Source organism: Megalops cyprinoides, chromosome 21 (assembly GCF_013368585.1).
Source record: "Megalops cyprinoides isolate fMegCyp1 chromosome 21, fMegCyp1.pri, whole genome shotgun sequence".
NCBI classification, from domain to species: domain Eukaryota; kingdom Metazoa; phylum Chordata; class Actinopteri; order Elopiformes; family Megalopidae; genus Megalops; species Megalops cyprinoides.
In genome coordinates this window covers 64,969-81,622 of record NC_050603.1, presented here as the reverse complement: position 1 = coordinate 81,622, position 16,654 = coordinate 64,969, and the positions used below count along the sequence as shown (strand labels likewise).

At 43.8% G+C, this 16,654-nt stretch overlaps 1 protein-coding gene across 1 annotated transcript; it reads left to right on the top strand.

The window, feature by feature from the left end:
• Positions 1 to 640: 640 nt before the first annotated feature.
• Positions 641 to 16,094, top strand: slc6a18 (solute carrier family 6 member 18). Its single transcript, XM_036516042.1, has 15 exons — positions 641 to 812; positions 1,754 to 1,894; positions 2,020 to 2,157; positions 2,318 to 2,499; positions 2,693 to 2,803; positions 3,140 to 3,252; positions 4,155 to 4,283; positions 4,402 to 4,558; positions 4,926 to 5,130; positions 5,245 to 5,404; positions 5,841 to 6,003; positions 6,515 to 6,736; positions 11,029 to 11,110; positions 12,392 to 12,792; positions 16,068 to 16,094. Exons 1-15 carry the CDS (start codon positions 641 to 643, stop codon positions 16,092 to 16,094), a joined length of 2,403 nt encoding a protein of 800 aa, XP_036371935.1.
• Positions 16,095 to 16,654: the final 560 nt, after the last annotated feature.

Below are 16,654 nucleotides of genomic sequence, written 5' to 3'. Positions count from 1 at the left end.
GGAATTTAACATGGGTGAGATTTCTTAGCTGAAATGACATGACATCTAACAGTGATTTTCTTGCTGTTTGCATCCCTGCACTGAATTTGATTCAGTTAATTCGAATTCGAAAGGAAGCAGCTGCAGCCTGGGCGGAGAGGAACATCACGTGGCGATAATTCTGCTGTGAGATTAAACATTATGCAGCTGACAGAGGCTCCATCTCCCTCTCCCTGGAACTTTGTGATTTATTTGTTTTAAGATTAAGAAGGACTTTGAGGAATTTGGTGACTCATTTATGTCTTTAAACCTGACAAAATGCTCTTTCATTTAAATTTTACATACATATAAAAATGTAATAAAATATAATGACTTTGGCCACAGAGTTCAAGCAACCATTTATGTAGATTGAAACAGAGGTCATTATTGCAGCCTGGTGCTTTTACCTGTGGACAGTTATAACACAGTATCGTTAAGTTATCCATTAAGCTGGTATACAATCAGATTTGGAGCAAACAAGGAGGCCTGAATGACGGTCAGATTACCTGCTCTCTTCCTTGTGCCAATCACGCCAAAATATATAAATGAGGCTTCTGTGATGCATCTGCCAATGAAAGCACAGAAGCCCACGGGAGCAGAGCACTGAGCCCAGGCACAGAGGATGGGTGACAAAGGTATCAGCACAGGTGTGGCCCAAGGTGAAGCCTGCAGCAGCGGCGAGGAACGACCCAAATGGGACAACAAAGCTCAGTACCTGCTCACCTGTATCGGATTCGCTGTGGGTCTCGGCAACGTGTGGCGCTTCCCTTACCTGTGCCAGATCTATGGGGGAGGTAGGTGCTCCCCTTACCTGTGTCAGATCTATGGGGGGGGTAGGTGCTCCCCTTACCTGTGTCAGATCTATGGGGGAGGTAGGTGCTCCCCTTACCTGTGTCAGATCTATGGGGGAGGTAGGTCACCTCCTGTTCTATTCCACAGCCATACTCGCCAAATAATTTCAGTGTGGAAACTAGCCTTTGTCTTTATTTCATGGGAATGGTGTTGCTTGTTTTGTTGTAAAAGAAGTCCTTTGAGAACACCTTTCCTTTCAAGCTATCTTTTTATGTGTCAGTCACTTACTGCAACTTCTCACAACAACTGAAAGCAAAGTTAGCCATGTATTAAGCAACCTCAGTTAGCTAGTTGACTAGCAGTGTGTTATCTAGTATCCATATATTACCTAACAAGTCAGTCTAACTTAGTAATTACTACCCTACAACAATCACTTGCTAACTAGCTTATTAGTATTCACATAGTTGGCTTTATTTCTTGCAAAATTGCTGATTAGCTGATGGAAAGCCCACATACACACTAGCGAACTGTAATTAACTATAATTAACAGTCTGTCTGATTGCTAAAATTACCAAAAATAGAACAATAGGAGAGCACCAGGTTCCATTGTCTGTAAACCAGTTTAACTTACAAAAACCTCTAAAGTTCGTAACATTTACCCTACAAGAACATTTAAGGAGACACAGAAAACCCCACAGCCAATGTTCCTTATGTAGCCAATCGCTGGCTGATGATGGAGTCTGGATTCCACTGTGTGTAGAGTAACTGCACATTTCAAACGATTACACCTGACATCCATCAGCCGAAAGGAAGAAGGGTGCGTGTTTGAAGATGCCAGTTAGCTTTTGCAGTGCAGAACTGTGATGGTAAATAGAAATGTTCACCATTTAAAAAGGACTTTGCAGCTCTGTCTGGTCTCCAGATGACAGCTCTGACCTTGCAGGTGCGTTCCTCATTCCGTACCTGGTTGCGCTGGTGTTCGAGGGGTTGCCGCTGCTGTACCTGGAGTTGGCCATCGGGCAGAGGCTGCGGCTGGGGAGCATCGGTGTGTGGAACTCCATCTCCCCTTACCTGGGAGGAGTAGGTATGCCTGCATGACCTTCATTGTGATTAACAGTCTCTCTCCATGGTGTAGCTCACAGTTCAGAGGCCCCTTTAGAAACACAGTTCATTGAATGGTTTCTGATCCAGTTGCTTCTTTGTGTGCAGGTGTGGCTTCAATGATGGTGTCTTTCCTGGTTGGTCTGTTCTATAACACCATTCTGGCCTGGGTCCTGTGGTACTTCTTCCACTCCTTTCAGGAGCCGCTGCCCTGGAGGGACTGTCCACTCATCTCTAACTCCACTGGTACCCGTGGCTGCTTCTCAGCTGCATTTCACATGCACACCTGAGATTTTCTTCTTTTTAGTTTTATATCTTTACAAACCACTAAGCACTTAATTGTCTGGATACTTATGAAAATTGAACTAATGAAAACCTTTTTATTGTGACTGTAATCCCACTGAAGGCTACGTGACTGAGTGTGTTGAAAGCACATCTGTGAATTACTTCTGGTACCGAGAGACGTTAAACATTACTCCCAATGTGGAGACCAGCGGGTCTCTGCAGTGGTGGATGGTTGTGTGTCTGGCGACAGCTTGGAGTATCGTCTACATCTGCTTCATCCGAGGCATTGAGACCATTGGCAAGGTTGGAATTATGTTGCCATGACAGTCCACAACTTCTGAGGACTTTCTTGCAGATACAGTTCATACAATATATCCGAATAGTGTCTTTGTAATAGATTAGTGAGCCTGTCTGACACACACTTTATTCCGTGACTGTATCTGTGATAGATTAGTTAGCTTTTTGTGATGTCACTGTTTGTGCTGTTTGTGCTCAGGCTGTGTACATTACATCAACATTCCCTTATTTGGTCCTCACCATCTTTCTGGTGCGAGCCCTGACCCTGCCAGGGGCCACTGTCGGGCTCTCCTACCTCTTCACCCCCGATGTGAGTCTCGCACCTGTGTGTCTATGTGAGGTGTGTGCATGAGTGTATGTGTTCACACGTTTGCATTGTTAATTAGTGTATTAGCGTGAGTGGTGTGTGAATGTGGAGTGTGTATATGTGCTTACTTTCCATCAGTCTACATCTTCACTTGGGAGGTGAACCTACCCATAACCCTAACGCACACTCAGCTTTAGTGTGACACAGAGACTAATACTGAGGCTGTGGTAGTTGATAGTTTTGATGGAAGTACTAGTACAGAAATATTGTGCACAAAAATTCATTATTTTTATATGAACACAGCTCTGGAAGATTTAAGAATTTTTTTCTTGACGGCAGTGGGAAACACTGAAAAACCCAAGGGTGTGGCTGGATGCTGCCACTCAGATCTTCTTCTCCTTGTCATTGGCTTTTGGAGGCCTCATCGCCTTCTCCAGCTATAACCCTCAGAAGTAAGCCCTGCCCTTTCGCTTTCTTCCTGTAACACGCTGATTCTGTTTGGAGTTCTGAATTTATATGCAGTTAATTTAATGAAGAATTGTGTGATGGTATTACCACGGTAGTACCATGCAATTCTGCCTGACAGCTGAAGATACCTAGGGCTGGGCATGGTGAAAACCTCCTGAGAAGGCTTCTGCTGGGAATGGGGCTGTTGGGGCAGTAGTGGCCACCTTCCCTCGGGACCATGCAGGATATTAGTGCTGGGGACACTGTGCTGTAGGAGATGCTGTCTTTTGGATCAGTCATTATGAGGCCCTGATTCTCTGTGGCTGTCTGGATTCCCAATCAGGCTCTTTCAATCTAGGATTCTAATAATCCCATAATTCCCTCTCCAAATTATTCTCTCCACCAGGTGTCTTGTAAAAGACAGATGGTACTGAATTAATTGTATCTGGTAATACAAAGGATAAATAAATAATGGACCCTCTTTGATACGGGTTAGGGTTAGCATTAGCATTAGGGTTAGGGTTAGCAATGGAATGAGCTCTCCACAACACTCAGAATGCTGAATCGTTGACCATATTCCACTGCAGATTGAAAACTGTTCAAACTGCATTTTGGTTTGATTAATACTGAAATTTGCTCTTAGCCCTCCTATGGCACTCAGTAGAATAAGAATAACATCTGCTAAATGACTAAATGTAAATGATCTTTCTAGAATTTCACAAGTAAGATGGGTTTTAGGCTTGTAGTGAGGTACTTTACCAGACTACTTCAGTAAAAGTCTACCAGTGTGGAGGAGTGGCAACAGTGGCAACAGTAAGTATTTGAATTGTCTCTGTGAGTTGTTGAATATGTGATTCCAGCACCTTGTTAGGATGTGAAGATTAAAGTTTGTTGTTTTGTTTTTCAGCAATAACTGTGAGCGGGATGCTCTTATCGTGGGGTGTATTAACAGTGCCACGTCTCTCTACGCCTCCATCCCCATCTTTGCAATCCTGGGCTTCAAGGCTTATTCCAACTACAACACCTGCCTGGACAGGTCTGTCTGTGTCCTCCAGGAGTCTGGGCCGGCACTTCACCTTAAAATGTGATTGTGGAAGCATTATACCTCAAGATTATGAACAAAACTGAAGGACTAGTTGTCTGTCATTTTGCAGGAATATCTTGATTTTGACGGATGAATTTGACATCAGCGATCAGAACATAACATATGAGAACTACGATGCCTGGCTGCATGACCTAAACGCCACACACTCTGACAGAGTGTCCAGCCTTGACCTGAAGCAGTGCGACATCAACACCTTCCTGGGCCAGGTATTTGATTGCTACGTGACTTTATGCTTATTGACAGGAAGGTCGTTGTATAGGTTCATGGTATGATATCTGCTTGTATCTTGCTAGCTAGCTTGCATCTGTGCCTTTTCCGGTTGTGAAAAAAGTGTGAGTGTAAATGCACAGGACATGTATGTGTGTAATGTGTGCACACACAGTGTGTGAATGTACTCGCTGTGTATTGTGCAGTGTGTGCTTTAGGCTGTGCTCTCCTGTGCAGTGTGTATGTTAGACTGTACTCTTCTGTGCAGACTGTGCTCTCCTGTGCAGTGTGTGTGTTAGACTGTACTCTTCTGTGCAGACTGTGCTGTCCTGTGCAGTGTGTGTTAGACTGTGCTCTCCTGTGCAGAGTGCCTCTGGGACAGGGCTGGCCTTCATTGTGTTCACGGAGGCTGTGATAGAAATGCCGGCGTCACAGGTGTGGGCGGTGCTCTTCTTCATCATGCTGTTCAGCCTGGGCCTGTCATCCATGTTCGGCAACCTAGAAGGTGTCCTGACACCCCTGCTGGACCTCAACATGGTGCCCAAGTGGCTGCCCAAAGAGGTCTTTACAGGTACAGATACACTCACATCCAGGCTCTGAATGCAGCCAGCCTGCTGCTGCTGTCACTTCAGATGAATTTATTTTCTCTCTTATTGACTCTCCACTCATCTCCTCATTCTCTCAGGAATAATCTGCCTGGCCTGCTTTGCCATGGCGCTGATTTTCACTCTCGGCTCGGGAAACTACTGGCTGGAGATCTTCAACGCCTACGTAGGCTCCGTCCCCCTGCTTGTTATCGCCTTCTTCGAGATCGTAGGTGTGGTGTACGTCTACGGTATTAACAGGTACCTGCTGGTGCTTCATCCAATCTGGCATTCCAGAATATTCCTGAATACAGAACTGTAACCATAACAACCACTCACCTGGATGCTGACACACTCACACAGCACTTCAATACAGGACAAAATTCCTCTGCTGAAGATCACCTTTACAGTAAATACATTTGAAAACTAAAAAATATATGTATAGTAATACAGTTGCGCTCATCCCATCAGGTATTTATAATATCAATAACAATCCAAAAGTTTTTGATTTTTGTATGGTTTTGTGTATAAATCATATATTCCCATAGTCTTAATCCCTCCATTTCTTTTCTGTTAAATGTCTATTTTTTAGGTTTTTCAGTCCAGTGTGAAGTGTTATAAATTGTTTTCCATTTTTAATTCTACATGTTGGACCCTCTTAGGGAGCAGCAGATAGATGCCTTCCTTGTGTCTGCAGGTTTAGTGAGGACATCCGGGTGATGACCGGGCGGAAGCCCAGCATCTTCTGGCATGCCTGCTGGAGGGTGATCAGCCCCCTCATGCTGCTGGTCGTTCTCCTGGCCTATGTGGTGGTCCAGGCCGCGGATCACCCCACCTACCCTGCCTGGAACCCTGACTACGTATGCACTGATCTGACTCTCAGACAGCATCGCATATCTCACATCAAACCAAGCTCTGAATCAATATAACTGGTTACATATCAGAGCAAATCAAACTCTGAATCAGTATCACAGGCTTCATATCAGAGCAAATCAAACTCTGAATAAGTATCACAGGCTTCATATCAGAGCAAATCAAACTCTGAATCAGTATCACAGGCTTCATATCAGAGCAAATCAAACTCTGAATCAGTATCACAGGCTTCATATCAGAGTAAATCAAACTCTGAATCAGTATCACAGGCTTCATATCAGAGCAAATCAAACTCTGAATCAGTATCACAGGCTTCATATCAAAGCAAATCAAACTCTGAATCAGTATCACAGGCTTCATATCAGAGCAAATCAAACTCTGAATCAGTATCGCAGTCCAGCAGAAGATGAGCAGGGTACAGTGGGAAATGACGGGAGGAGGTTGTGTGAAGCTCAGGTGTGTCCCCCAGCTGCTGACTCACCTGTCTGGTCTCTGCAGGTGGATTTCCCGTCTCCAGACGTGCAGCCATACCCTGACTGGGTGTTTGCCATCTGCGTGCTTCTGTCCGCTGTGCCCTGTATCTTCATTCCCCTGGTTGCCCTCTACAGGTTCATCAGGTTCCTGCAGGGGAGGTGCAGATCAGAGCAGCGCAGCCCCAACCCCTACCTTAATGAAGGCTATACCTCCGAAATGTACAGGAGCCCTGCCCTGCAGCAGGGGGTGTGGCTGTGCAGAACCCCACCCCATCAAGACCACCCACAGCATTTCCTCACGTCCTCTCATCTTTCACAACAGTAAAGGACAGTAAAGCCTTCCTGGGTGGACCTCTGGCAGACAAAGGTGTATTCATAATAATGTGTTCAGCCTGTGTTCATATGTATATGTACCTGAACACAATATTATCACCTGAAGGGCAGACAGAGATATCTGTGTTAAATTATATTGAGTATGTAAATGACAAATTTGACTTTGAAATGAAGTTACATCATTTGTAATGTGTTTGTCCCTGGGGCTGAGGTTGTGCCTTGTGTCGGTGTGATGGCTTCTGCACAGTGAGAGGCAGAGTGCGGATGCGATGTTCCACAGCCCACTACCACTGCACTGACAGTGTTATCATAGCAGTATACAGCACAATAACTGTTTGTTTTAGTAATTGTTTTTGTGTAGCATTACTCTAAAAGACCAATTACCTTAAAAATGTACAGTGCCAAACACATGTCATAATCCTATGTGCCAAATAATCTATTTTTGTTTTCTCTCTGATTAAAATTTATTTCCATTGTTTGTGTTTCTTACACACTGTATATATGTCTGCATCCACAGCTAGGGTTTTCAGGCATATGAAGTGGTCCTGTGTCCTTATGATATGGGTTTCTGTGGGGAAAACTATACCTTGTTTAATTATGAATTGCAGCTGAATCTTGAATGGGACCTGGATGGACTTTACATTACATTATGGGCATTTAGCAGACACTCTTATCCAGAACTTACACAGGTAACAGGGTTTTACAATTTTATCCATTTATACAGCTGGATATTTACTGAGGGAATTTTGGGTTAAGTACCTTGCTCAAGGGTACAGCAGCAGTACCCCAGTGGGGAATTGAACCAGCAACCTTTCAGTCATGGGTCCAGCTCCTTAACCATTACATTACATCATTTAGCAGATGCTCTTACCCAAGCAACTTCCAAATAAATGCATCACCGTGCAACAAGTAGTTATCGAGAACTCTTACAAGAGGTCAGTAAGATACTGAGTTAAGTGCTAAAGTAATGTAGAGTGCTTTTTTAAATATTTCATAGGGATGGATAGGATAGATAGAGAGGAAGGTACACTAGAGATACAGCTTGAAAAGATGAGTATTCTTTTGAAGGTACCCAGGAAGTCTGTTGTACGAATCTCGGCAGGAAGCTCATTCCACCAGCGTGGAGCCAGTACTGAGAAGAGGCGGTTCCAAGAGATGCTCCCCTTGTATTTCAGGACACAGAGGCGACCCGAGGTAGCAGAGCGCAGCACTCTTACTGGCTTGTAGGGCTTGACCATGTCCTGTATGTATTGCTGATCCGTTAAGTCCCTTAAATGTTAGTAGCAAGGTCTTGAATAATATAATATAATAATAATATCATATGACTTTATTGTCCACAAATGTGGAAATTTGTCTTTGGCTCCACAGGTAGTTGTTAAAAATACAGACACAATAAATACAATAAAACACAGTTAATAAATAGTACACATACACGAAACAAACAGCAGTATAAATGAATATGGATTCCATATGAGTGGCCTATTGTGAGTTAAGCAATGTTACTGGACTTGGTATGAATGATTTTTTGTAGATGTTCTTAGTTGCTGTTGCGGCTCTATAACGTCTTCCTGAGGGCAGTTTAATGAATTCTTTGAACAGGGGATGTGTGCAATCAGACAGGATTTGTTGGGCTTTTTGTCTCATCTGTGTTTCGTAAGTGTGTCCCAATCGTTTCTGGTCTCTCCCAATAATTTTACTAGCCATGCTTACTATTCTTGCAAGTCTGTTTCTCTTCTTATCCCCAAGATTCCCATACCATGTATGCATATTAAAGGTTTCCACAAGGCTTCTGTACACGGTCTCTAGAATGTCCTGCTAACCTCATATGAATCTAATTTTCTGATTAAATATAGACTTTGCATTGCTTTTTTAAAAATGTACTCTGTGTTCCCTGTAAAACTTAAAGTGCAGTCAAAGAAAGTTCCTAAATATTTAAACTTCTCTACCTTTTCTACAGGCTCATCATGAATCATAACAAGTGAATCCTGGCAGGCATTGTGCAATCTTGTAATCACCAGTTCCTTGGTCTTTTTTCCATTGATGAAAAGAGCACTGTCATGACACCATTTTGTAAGCTCCCCAATACAGTGGAAATATGTAGATTGATTGACTGTATTCCCTGCCTGCATAAGGCCAACCAGCACCATATCATCAGCATATTTATATAAATGACAGGTAGAGTTCATAATTTGCATTTCTTTAGTGTATAGAGAGAACAAAACAGGTGATAACATGCAGCCTTGAGGCGCCCCTGTTTTTAGTATTACAGTATCAGAGGAGAAGCCACTGCACCTCACTCTCTGTGGATGGTCTGTCAGGAATTCCTTAATCCACTGTACAATGTTGCTGTTAGTATTAATATCACAGAGTCTTTTAATCAGAATATGTTTCTGCATACAATTGAGGTCTGAGCTAAAATCGATAAATAAGATTCTGGCATAACTCTTAGACTGTTGCAGGTGTTTACTGACAGTGTTCATCAGTGTCATTGTTGCGCCACCAGTACCCCGGCCCTTCTTATACGCAAACTGGAGTGGGTCAACATATTCACTAAGTGATGTTGAAAGATGGTTAGCTATGACCCTCTCCATACATTTGCACAGGATACTGGTCAGCGCAACAGGTCTAAAGTCATTAAGCTCTGTAGCTCTTGGCTTCTTAGGGACAGGGATGATATTGGATATTTTCCATAGTCTTGGAACAGCATGATTATTCAGTAAGAGTTGAAATAATTTTGTAAAAACTGCTGTTAGCTCAAATCTGCATGTCTTGATCACCCTGCCCCTGAGTCCGTCCGGACCAGGTGCTTTACATGGTTTAACGCTGGCCAAGCTGGCGGCTACCTCTGTCTCTATCAATACAATTGGCGAGTGTGCTGTTGTGTTAATAAAAGCATCAAAATTGAATTCATCAGTATCAGTGCATAAGGGATTATCAAATCTTGAATAAAATTGATTCAGGTCATTGACAAATGATACTCCTTTGTTTTCTAAGAGCCCCTGTTTTTTTCGCTCCCTGCCCATTTACACTGAGTCCATTCCAGGCCTCTCTGGCGCTCCCAGAGCAGAGCTGACTCTCCACCTTCTCTTTATATTTCAGCCTATTCTTCCTTAAGATTGGCCTCAATTCCCTCCTCTTTGACTTCACAAGGTCCTGATCCCCATTAATAAAAGCAGTTCTCCTCTCCATAATACACATTTCTGCTGAGGCCTCCAACTTATTTGGAAATACTGTAATTGATTGGTAATTGGTAACTCTAATTGATAGTAACATTATCCTCACAGAATTTCATATATTCAGTTATAGTCTCTGTTAATTCATCAACATCACTACAGCAGTCAAAAAACATTTGCCAGTCTGTGATTCCAAAACAGTCCTGTAGCATCTCCTGACTCCTTTCATCCCATACCTGAATCTCTTTCACCACAGGTTGCTCTCGTTTAACTTTGGCTCTATATTTCGGAAGCAGGTGGATAACACTGTGATCTGACTTCCCTAGTGGCGCACGACATAGCGCTCTATGCGTCTGGAATGTTACCGAAGCACTGATCGAGAATTCTAGTGCATCTCATCGGACAGTCAATATACTGATAGAGCGTGGGGAGTTCATGGGCTAGATCACAGTTGTTAAAGTCCCCGAGGACGAACACTGGATGATCTGGAGAGCGTGTGAGTGCAGCGTTATAGCTTTCAGCTATCCTACCTGCAGCCTCTTGATGTTTTGGTCCAGGACCATACGTCAGGATAATTGTCATCTGTCCAAATTCCCTTGGTAGATAGAAAGGCCGAAACAACAGTCAGGATTTCGTAATCCGGGGTGCAGACTTGTTCCTGAATGTTCATCTGTGTGGCCCAGTTGTTGTCCATGAATATGCACAATCCTCCGCCGATTGATTTCCTCAACAGGTGCTCCTCTCTCTCTGCCCTTATAGTTGTATATCCAGCAATGGAAACCGTTGTTTCTGGCTTTAGCCATGTCTCTGTTAGGCAGATGAGGTTGCATAGTTTAAAGTCTGTTTCAAGGCTCAGTCTCACTGTTAACTCATCAACTTTGTTGTTGAGAGATCGCACATTTGATAAGGTGATAGTGGGGAGAGGAACTCTGGAGCCGCGTCTCCTCAATCTCGTGCGTACACCTCCTCTAGATCCCCTTTTCTTGATCTTTGTTTTCCTTCTGGATGCTTTCCACCGCCCGCTGTGTCTCAGGATCTTTGTACAGCCCATCGGAATGGGATATTTAAAATTGCCAGCGTGGGCCTGGAGCGTCAGCAGCTGATGTCTGCCATAGGTGAGAACGGCGTGCGTGTCATGTCCACTGGTTGAGACACTATTCGCCGAAAACAGCAGCAGCCCGATATAACTCGCTATCCAAGCATTTAATAGTTCCATATTTTTAAAACCGCTTGTTCAGTTATCGTTACAAGGTTAGTGCAAACGTTCCCGACAAAGTTAAAACAAACAAACCACCGATGTGAAGCACTGGGTGAGCAGCCGTACCGCGCCCTGGAAGTATAGTATAAAAAATATTATCACTGTACTTGATCCTTGCTGCAACCTGGAGCCAGTGGAGGGACTCAAGGAGAAGTGTCACATGGGCCTGCTTGGAGAATTGGGCTGCTGCGTTCTGGATGAGCTGCAGTGGTTGGATTGCATATGCTGGGAGGCCAACAAGCAGCGAGTTGCAGCAGTCCAGACCTGACAGGATGAGAGTCTGGATCACCACTTGAGCTGTGTATTGGGAGAGGTAGGATCTCATCTTCCTGATGTTGAATAAAAGGAATCTGCAGGTCCTGGATGTGGCTGCAATATGCTCTTTGAAAGATAGATTCCTGTCCAAGGTTACCTCTAGGTTTTTGGCAGCTGTGGTTGCCATTACCTTTGCATTGTGAAAGCATATTGAGAGGTTCCTTGGAGGATACATGTATGCTGGGACATACACTATCTCAGTCAGTCTTGTCAATGTTCAGTTTGAACTGTTACTTGTTCATCCAACCCAAGATGATACTTGAGGAGTGATGTCCATCTCGGGAGGGAAGGAAATGATCAGCTGTGTTTCATCTGCATATGAATGATACGACAGGCCAGGTACTGTTATGACCTCTCCAAGTGTTCTGGTGTAGATGGAGAACAGGAGTGGTCCCAGCACTGAACCTTGTGGAACGCCTGTCTTCAGGAACCGGGGCGAGGAGGTGGAGCCCTGCCAGGAGACGTGGTAGGAGCGACCTCTGAGGTAGGAGGAGAACCATTCCAGGGCCATTCCAGTGATTCCCAGGGCCGACAGCTCAGACAGGAGGATCTGGTGGTTGACCATTAACCACTATGCTACACTGCCGCCACAATGGATAGATAACAGTTGTAATTCTAAACCCTCTTTTCATCCAACCTTGAAAACTGCCTGTTGTGACATTTAAGCTTGTCTGACTGTGACTCATACAGGGGGAGGGAAATGCAGCCCTAACCCTCCCACACATACCCTAACCCTAACCCTAACCCTCCCAAACACACGCTAACCCTAATCCTAACCCTAACCTCCCATGCACACCCTAACCCTAATCCTCACACCTGGCAGACGATCTGTCCTCAACCACCAACACCAAGGCCCAACAGCGGCTCCATCCTCTCCAGAGGCTCAAGCAGGCCAGCCTTCCCATTCCGGCCCTCACCACCTTCTACAGGGGCACCACTGAAAGTGTTCTTACCTACTGTATCACTGCCTGGTTCGGAAACTGCACAACTTCTGAACAGAAACATCTGAACGGGATAGTGAGAACAGTGGGGAAGATCACTGGTGCCCCTCTCCCATCCCTGCTGGAGATCTTCAACCAGCGCTACACCCGCAGAGCCTCCAGCATCACCAAGGACCCCAACCACCCCTCCCACAGCCTGTTTTCCCTCCTGCCATCGGGGAGGAGATACAGAAGCATCCGTACCAGGACCACCAGGCTTCTAAACAGCTTTATACCCCACGCTGTGAGGATCATGAACACTCTTGCTCTAACCCTAATCCTAACCCTAATCTCCCACACACACCCTAACCCTAACCTCCCAAACATGCATGGTATTATTATTATTATTATTATTGCACAGCCACACACACACACACACACACGCACAGAGAACAGGTGCCCCCCGCTGGTGTCCTCCGAGCCGCTCAGCAGCTGCTGAGAGCAGTGTGATGAAACGCCCTGGCTAGCCCACCCACCTCTATTCTCAGATGACATAACAGACCCAGCTGAACCAGGCCAGAGTGTTTCCCCTGCTATGGCAACGAGTGGCCCCCGCTCGTTGGAAGTACGTATCTGAGTAAGTATCTGTTATGCGTTTACTGTTTACTGCTCCCCATGCTGGGCTCTGTCCTTGGAGTCTGAAATCATTAACTCCAGTGGAGCCGGTCTGTGAAACATCTCACACGTTAACTATTAACCCAACTCCACTGACATTCAGAAAAAATGTCTTGTTTTCTCAAAAAGAGTGCTGAAGTCCACTGTTATTTACACTCTAACTCTCTCTACATTCTAACTCCACCACATTACATGCTGAAACGTCACTGTGGGCGTCAGAAGGGCATGCAGCATCATCAAGGACAGCACGCACCCCCAACACACTCCTGCCATCAGGCAGACGCTACAAAAGTGTACAAAAGTCTAGGACTACAAGAGTAACAAACAGCTTCTTTCCACAGGCCATCAGGCTTGTGAACGCACAGTGCACTTCCCAATCAACCTAACTCTGAACACCGGTGAACTCCCTTACAGCGATAAGTGCAATATCATATAAAACACATCTCAGGAGCATATGCACAATGCTCTCTATGTCCGCTTTGCACAATAGTGCACAACTATATCACAACTATATGTTTACATATTTATAATACACTGGTGTACATATATTTTATATTCTAGTGTTCTTTGTGTATAGATCTTTTTATATTTTATTTTCTACTTAAAATAAAAAAAAAATTCTTTATGGTAGTGTGCTAAAGGAGGACCAACAAAGTAAGAATTTCATTGTATGGTGTAACAACACATTTTCACTGTGCATATGACAATAAAAGACTCTTGACTCTAATGAAAGGGAATGAGACTACAAGACTCTGTAGACAGTACGATCTTCTAATGGAACAGATTACAAACAGTAATGTGTCACACAAATGACTCAAGAGAGAAAATTCCCTAAGACAGGAAAAATGGAAAGTATCTGCCTGACAACCAAAGATGATCTGAAAGAGAAAATATGAGGAATTAAAAAGCTATTTAGCTACTTGCAACTTATTCATGCCTTCCACTGCATTATTAGTCTCAGATCAGAGCAAACCTGGGGGGGTCTGTGATTTGGATTGAAATACTCACCCATGATGAGGCAGGTCACCCCATAACTGACCGATGGGCCTGTAGCCAAACAGCACCTGAGTTGTTCTGTGTCCTGAAAGAGCGAAGCATCCACGGAATTCACACACCGTGACAGTCACAGAAGGACTGACACTAAAGCACATGGAGGCTGCAGGAGTGTGGGAAGCCTGTCAGTCTCTTGGCCTCAGCGTGAGGATGGCTGTCTGCTTCTTCTGCTGAGTAAATAAACAATGTCACTCTCATTCAGCATGGCTACTTCACTGGCTGAGTACTTACTCTCTGTAAGTCAGAGGAAATGCTAGAAAAAATATGTTCATCATTAAAAATATTGATATCAAATGAAACCAAGCTACACTAAACAATCTAGGTGATATTACATGACACAAACTGGACAAGCAATGTTTGAAATCTGTACAGTGTTTCCTTAATTATTCTTCCTTAGTCCTTAGCATTTGAAGAGAACATAGCCCCCATGCTAAAGTGTGAGAGTCCAGGAGACCCCGCTGCCGCTAAACTCCACCTGTGAGAGGGAAGACTTGGTAGGTTTGGGTGTTTAATGTGTGGATATATTAAATTGTGTGCAAAATCTGAATGCTTAAATGATGGTAGATGGCACAGAAGGGAATATTTGTAATGAGTCAGACCTCAGGGTAATTCTGGGCATTTCTGTCGGAAACTCTTGGTGCTGTACCAGTATGGACTGTGCCTCACTGATCCGTCACTTGGAATGGGATACCTGCCATCCCAATAGTGTGTTCAGGAGGAAGTGATGTCAGAAAAAAACTGGACACAAGATCATCAACCTCTAACTGGACATCCTGGTACATCCTAAACGGGGGTCAAAGATCAGACTATTTTAAGAAAGCTATTTGCAGTCTATAAACATCTGCTGTAATTCCAACCATAAAAGCAGATAAATGATGCAGACATTATCAGTAAGGCCAGCAGCAGACGAGATCCTCTCTGCACACAGCTCCCTGCCCCTTTCCAACAATGCAGGTCTCAGCCCTGCTTCCGCCTGAGGTCTGACCACATCACATCACAGCATGAGGCGAAACAGCACTCCCCACCAGCAGGGCAATGCACACAGGACACTACTAACCTGCTTTTAGTCAGACCTGAAACAGCTCAGATTGCCATGCCATTGTATTATTTCCTTCCTGCATCTTTAGACTAGATGGTGGTTCAGTTCTAGAAAGCTGGAGAAATTGTAAAAAAAAAAAAAACTCAACAGATTCTGCTCTGTGAAACAAAACCTGCATAACCCTGTCTCACACCTGATTGATGATGCACCACGTCAACAGACACATCAGACACATCGAGCATTGGTAAATTGTAAACCAAGTGTACAGACACATCTTTTCATGTGAAAAGGAATATAAATTCCTTATTACTAGGCAGGTTTGTAGTTTTTGGTAATTATGAATCTCTGCATCTCCTGCCATTCTTAAAAGATCTGATTCTGCTTTGTCATGGTGACATCTGACACCTCCTGTTTCTCCATGGCCGTAAGAGGCTGTAACATACCTGAAGATTTCCTCACAGTTATATCACCTCCAGCTCCCCAGGAAGAACCATAAAACATTATACTGGAGATACATCTGTTACTACACCATCAGAAACTGATAAATTTTATTTGATTCTCTTATCTCAGTTGACATAAAGCTTGTTTCATTTTTTGCCATACTGTGCAAAACCCACAGTGCAAAATTCATTCATTCTCACATGTGAGGGGAGAAAACAGAAAAGCATTTTAAAAGCATTGAAGAGTCCTTTATTATGTTGCTTTAACAAAATTTCAGTCTAACACAAGAAAGCTGTCAAGAGCCGTTAATGAAAAAAGAAAAATCATTGTAGTCATGCAGCTGCAACTAACGACCCTCTCCCTCCGAGCAGTCAGGGGATCCTCTCAAAGACCTCTAGACCTTCACACACATCTGGTCATTCTTTCTGACTTTTGCCAGCAGTTTAAGGTACCCCTTGCATGTGAAAACCACTGCAAGAGTATTTGCAACATCCATTTTAAATGAGACCCTTAACATATTTCTTACAGACTTCTCATTTTTTAATATTGGTGATATTTGTGGTAATGTGCTCTATATGAACCAATATGTATTTATTTTAGGGCCCATTAGCAGCAAACTTAACAAAGATTTCGGAGTATGAATTCTGTGTCCCATCTCTCTCTGAGTGGTTTCTGACCTAAAGAGGTTGAGGTCTAATACTCTGTTTCACTTTGAATTCACTCTGTATCTGCAGCTGTTCATCCATAAACTGCACATGGATTGCATCTCTGTGACCTTCAGAGGATCGACAAACTTGTCCATCCATTGATATATGTATTATTATAATATTTGGCATATTGCAAAAAAAAAACAACCACAGTGCCACCTGCTGGCCAGACATGGTCTATCTGGACTGACACAAACTGCATCATCACATTTTGCCCAAAATGTTCATCATGTATGTTCAGAAATATATGA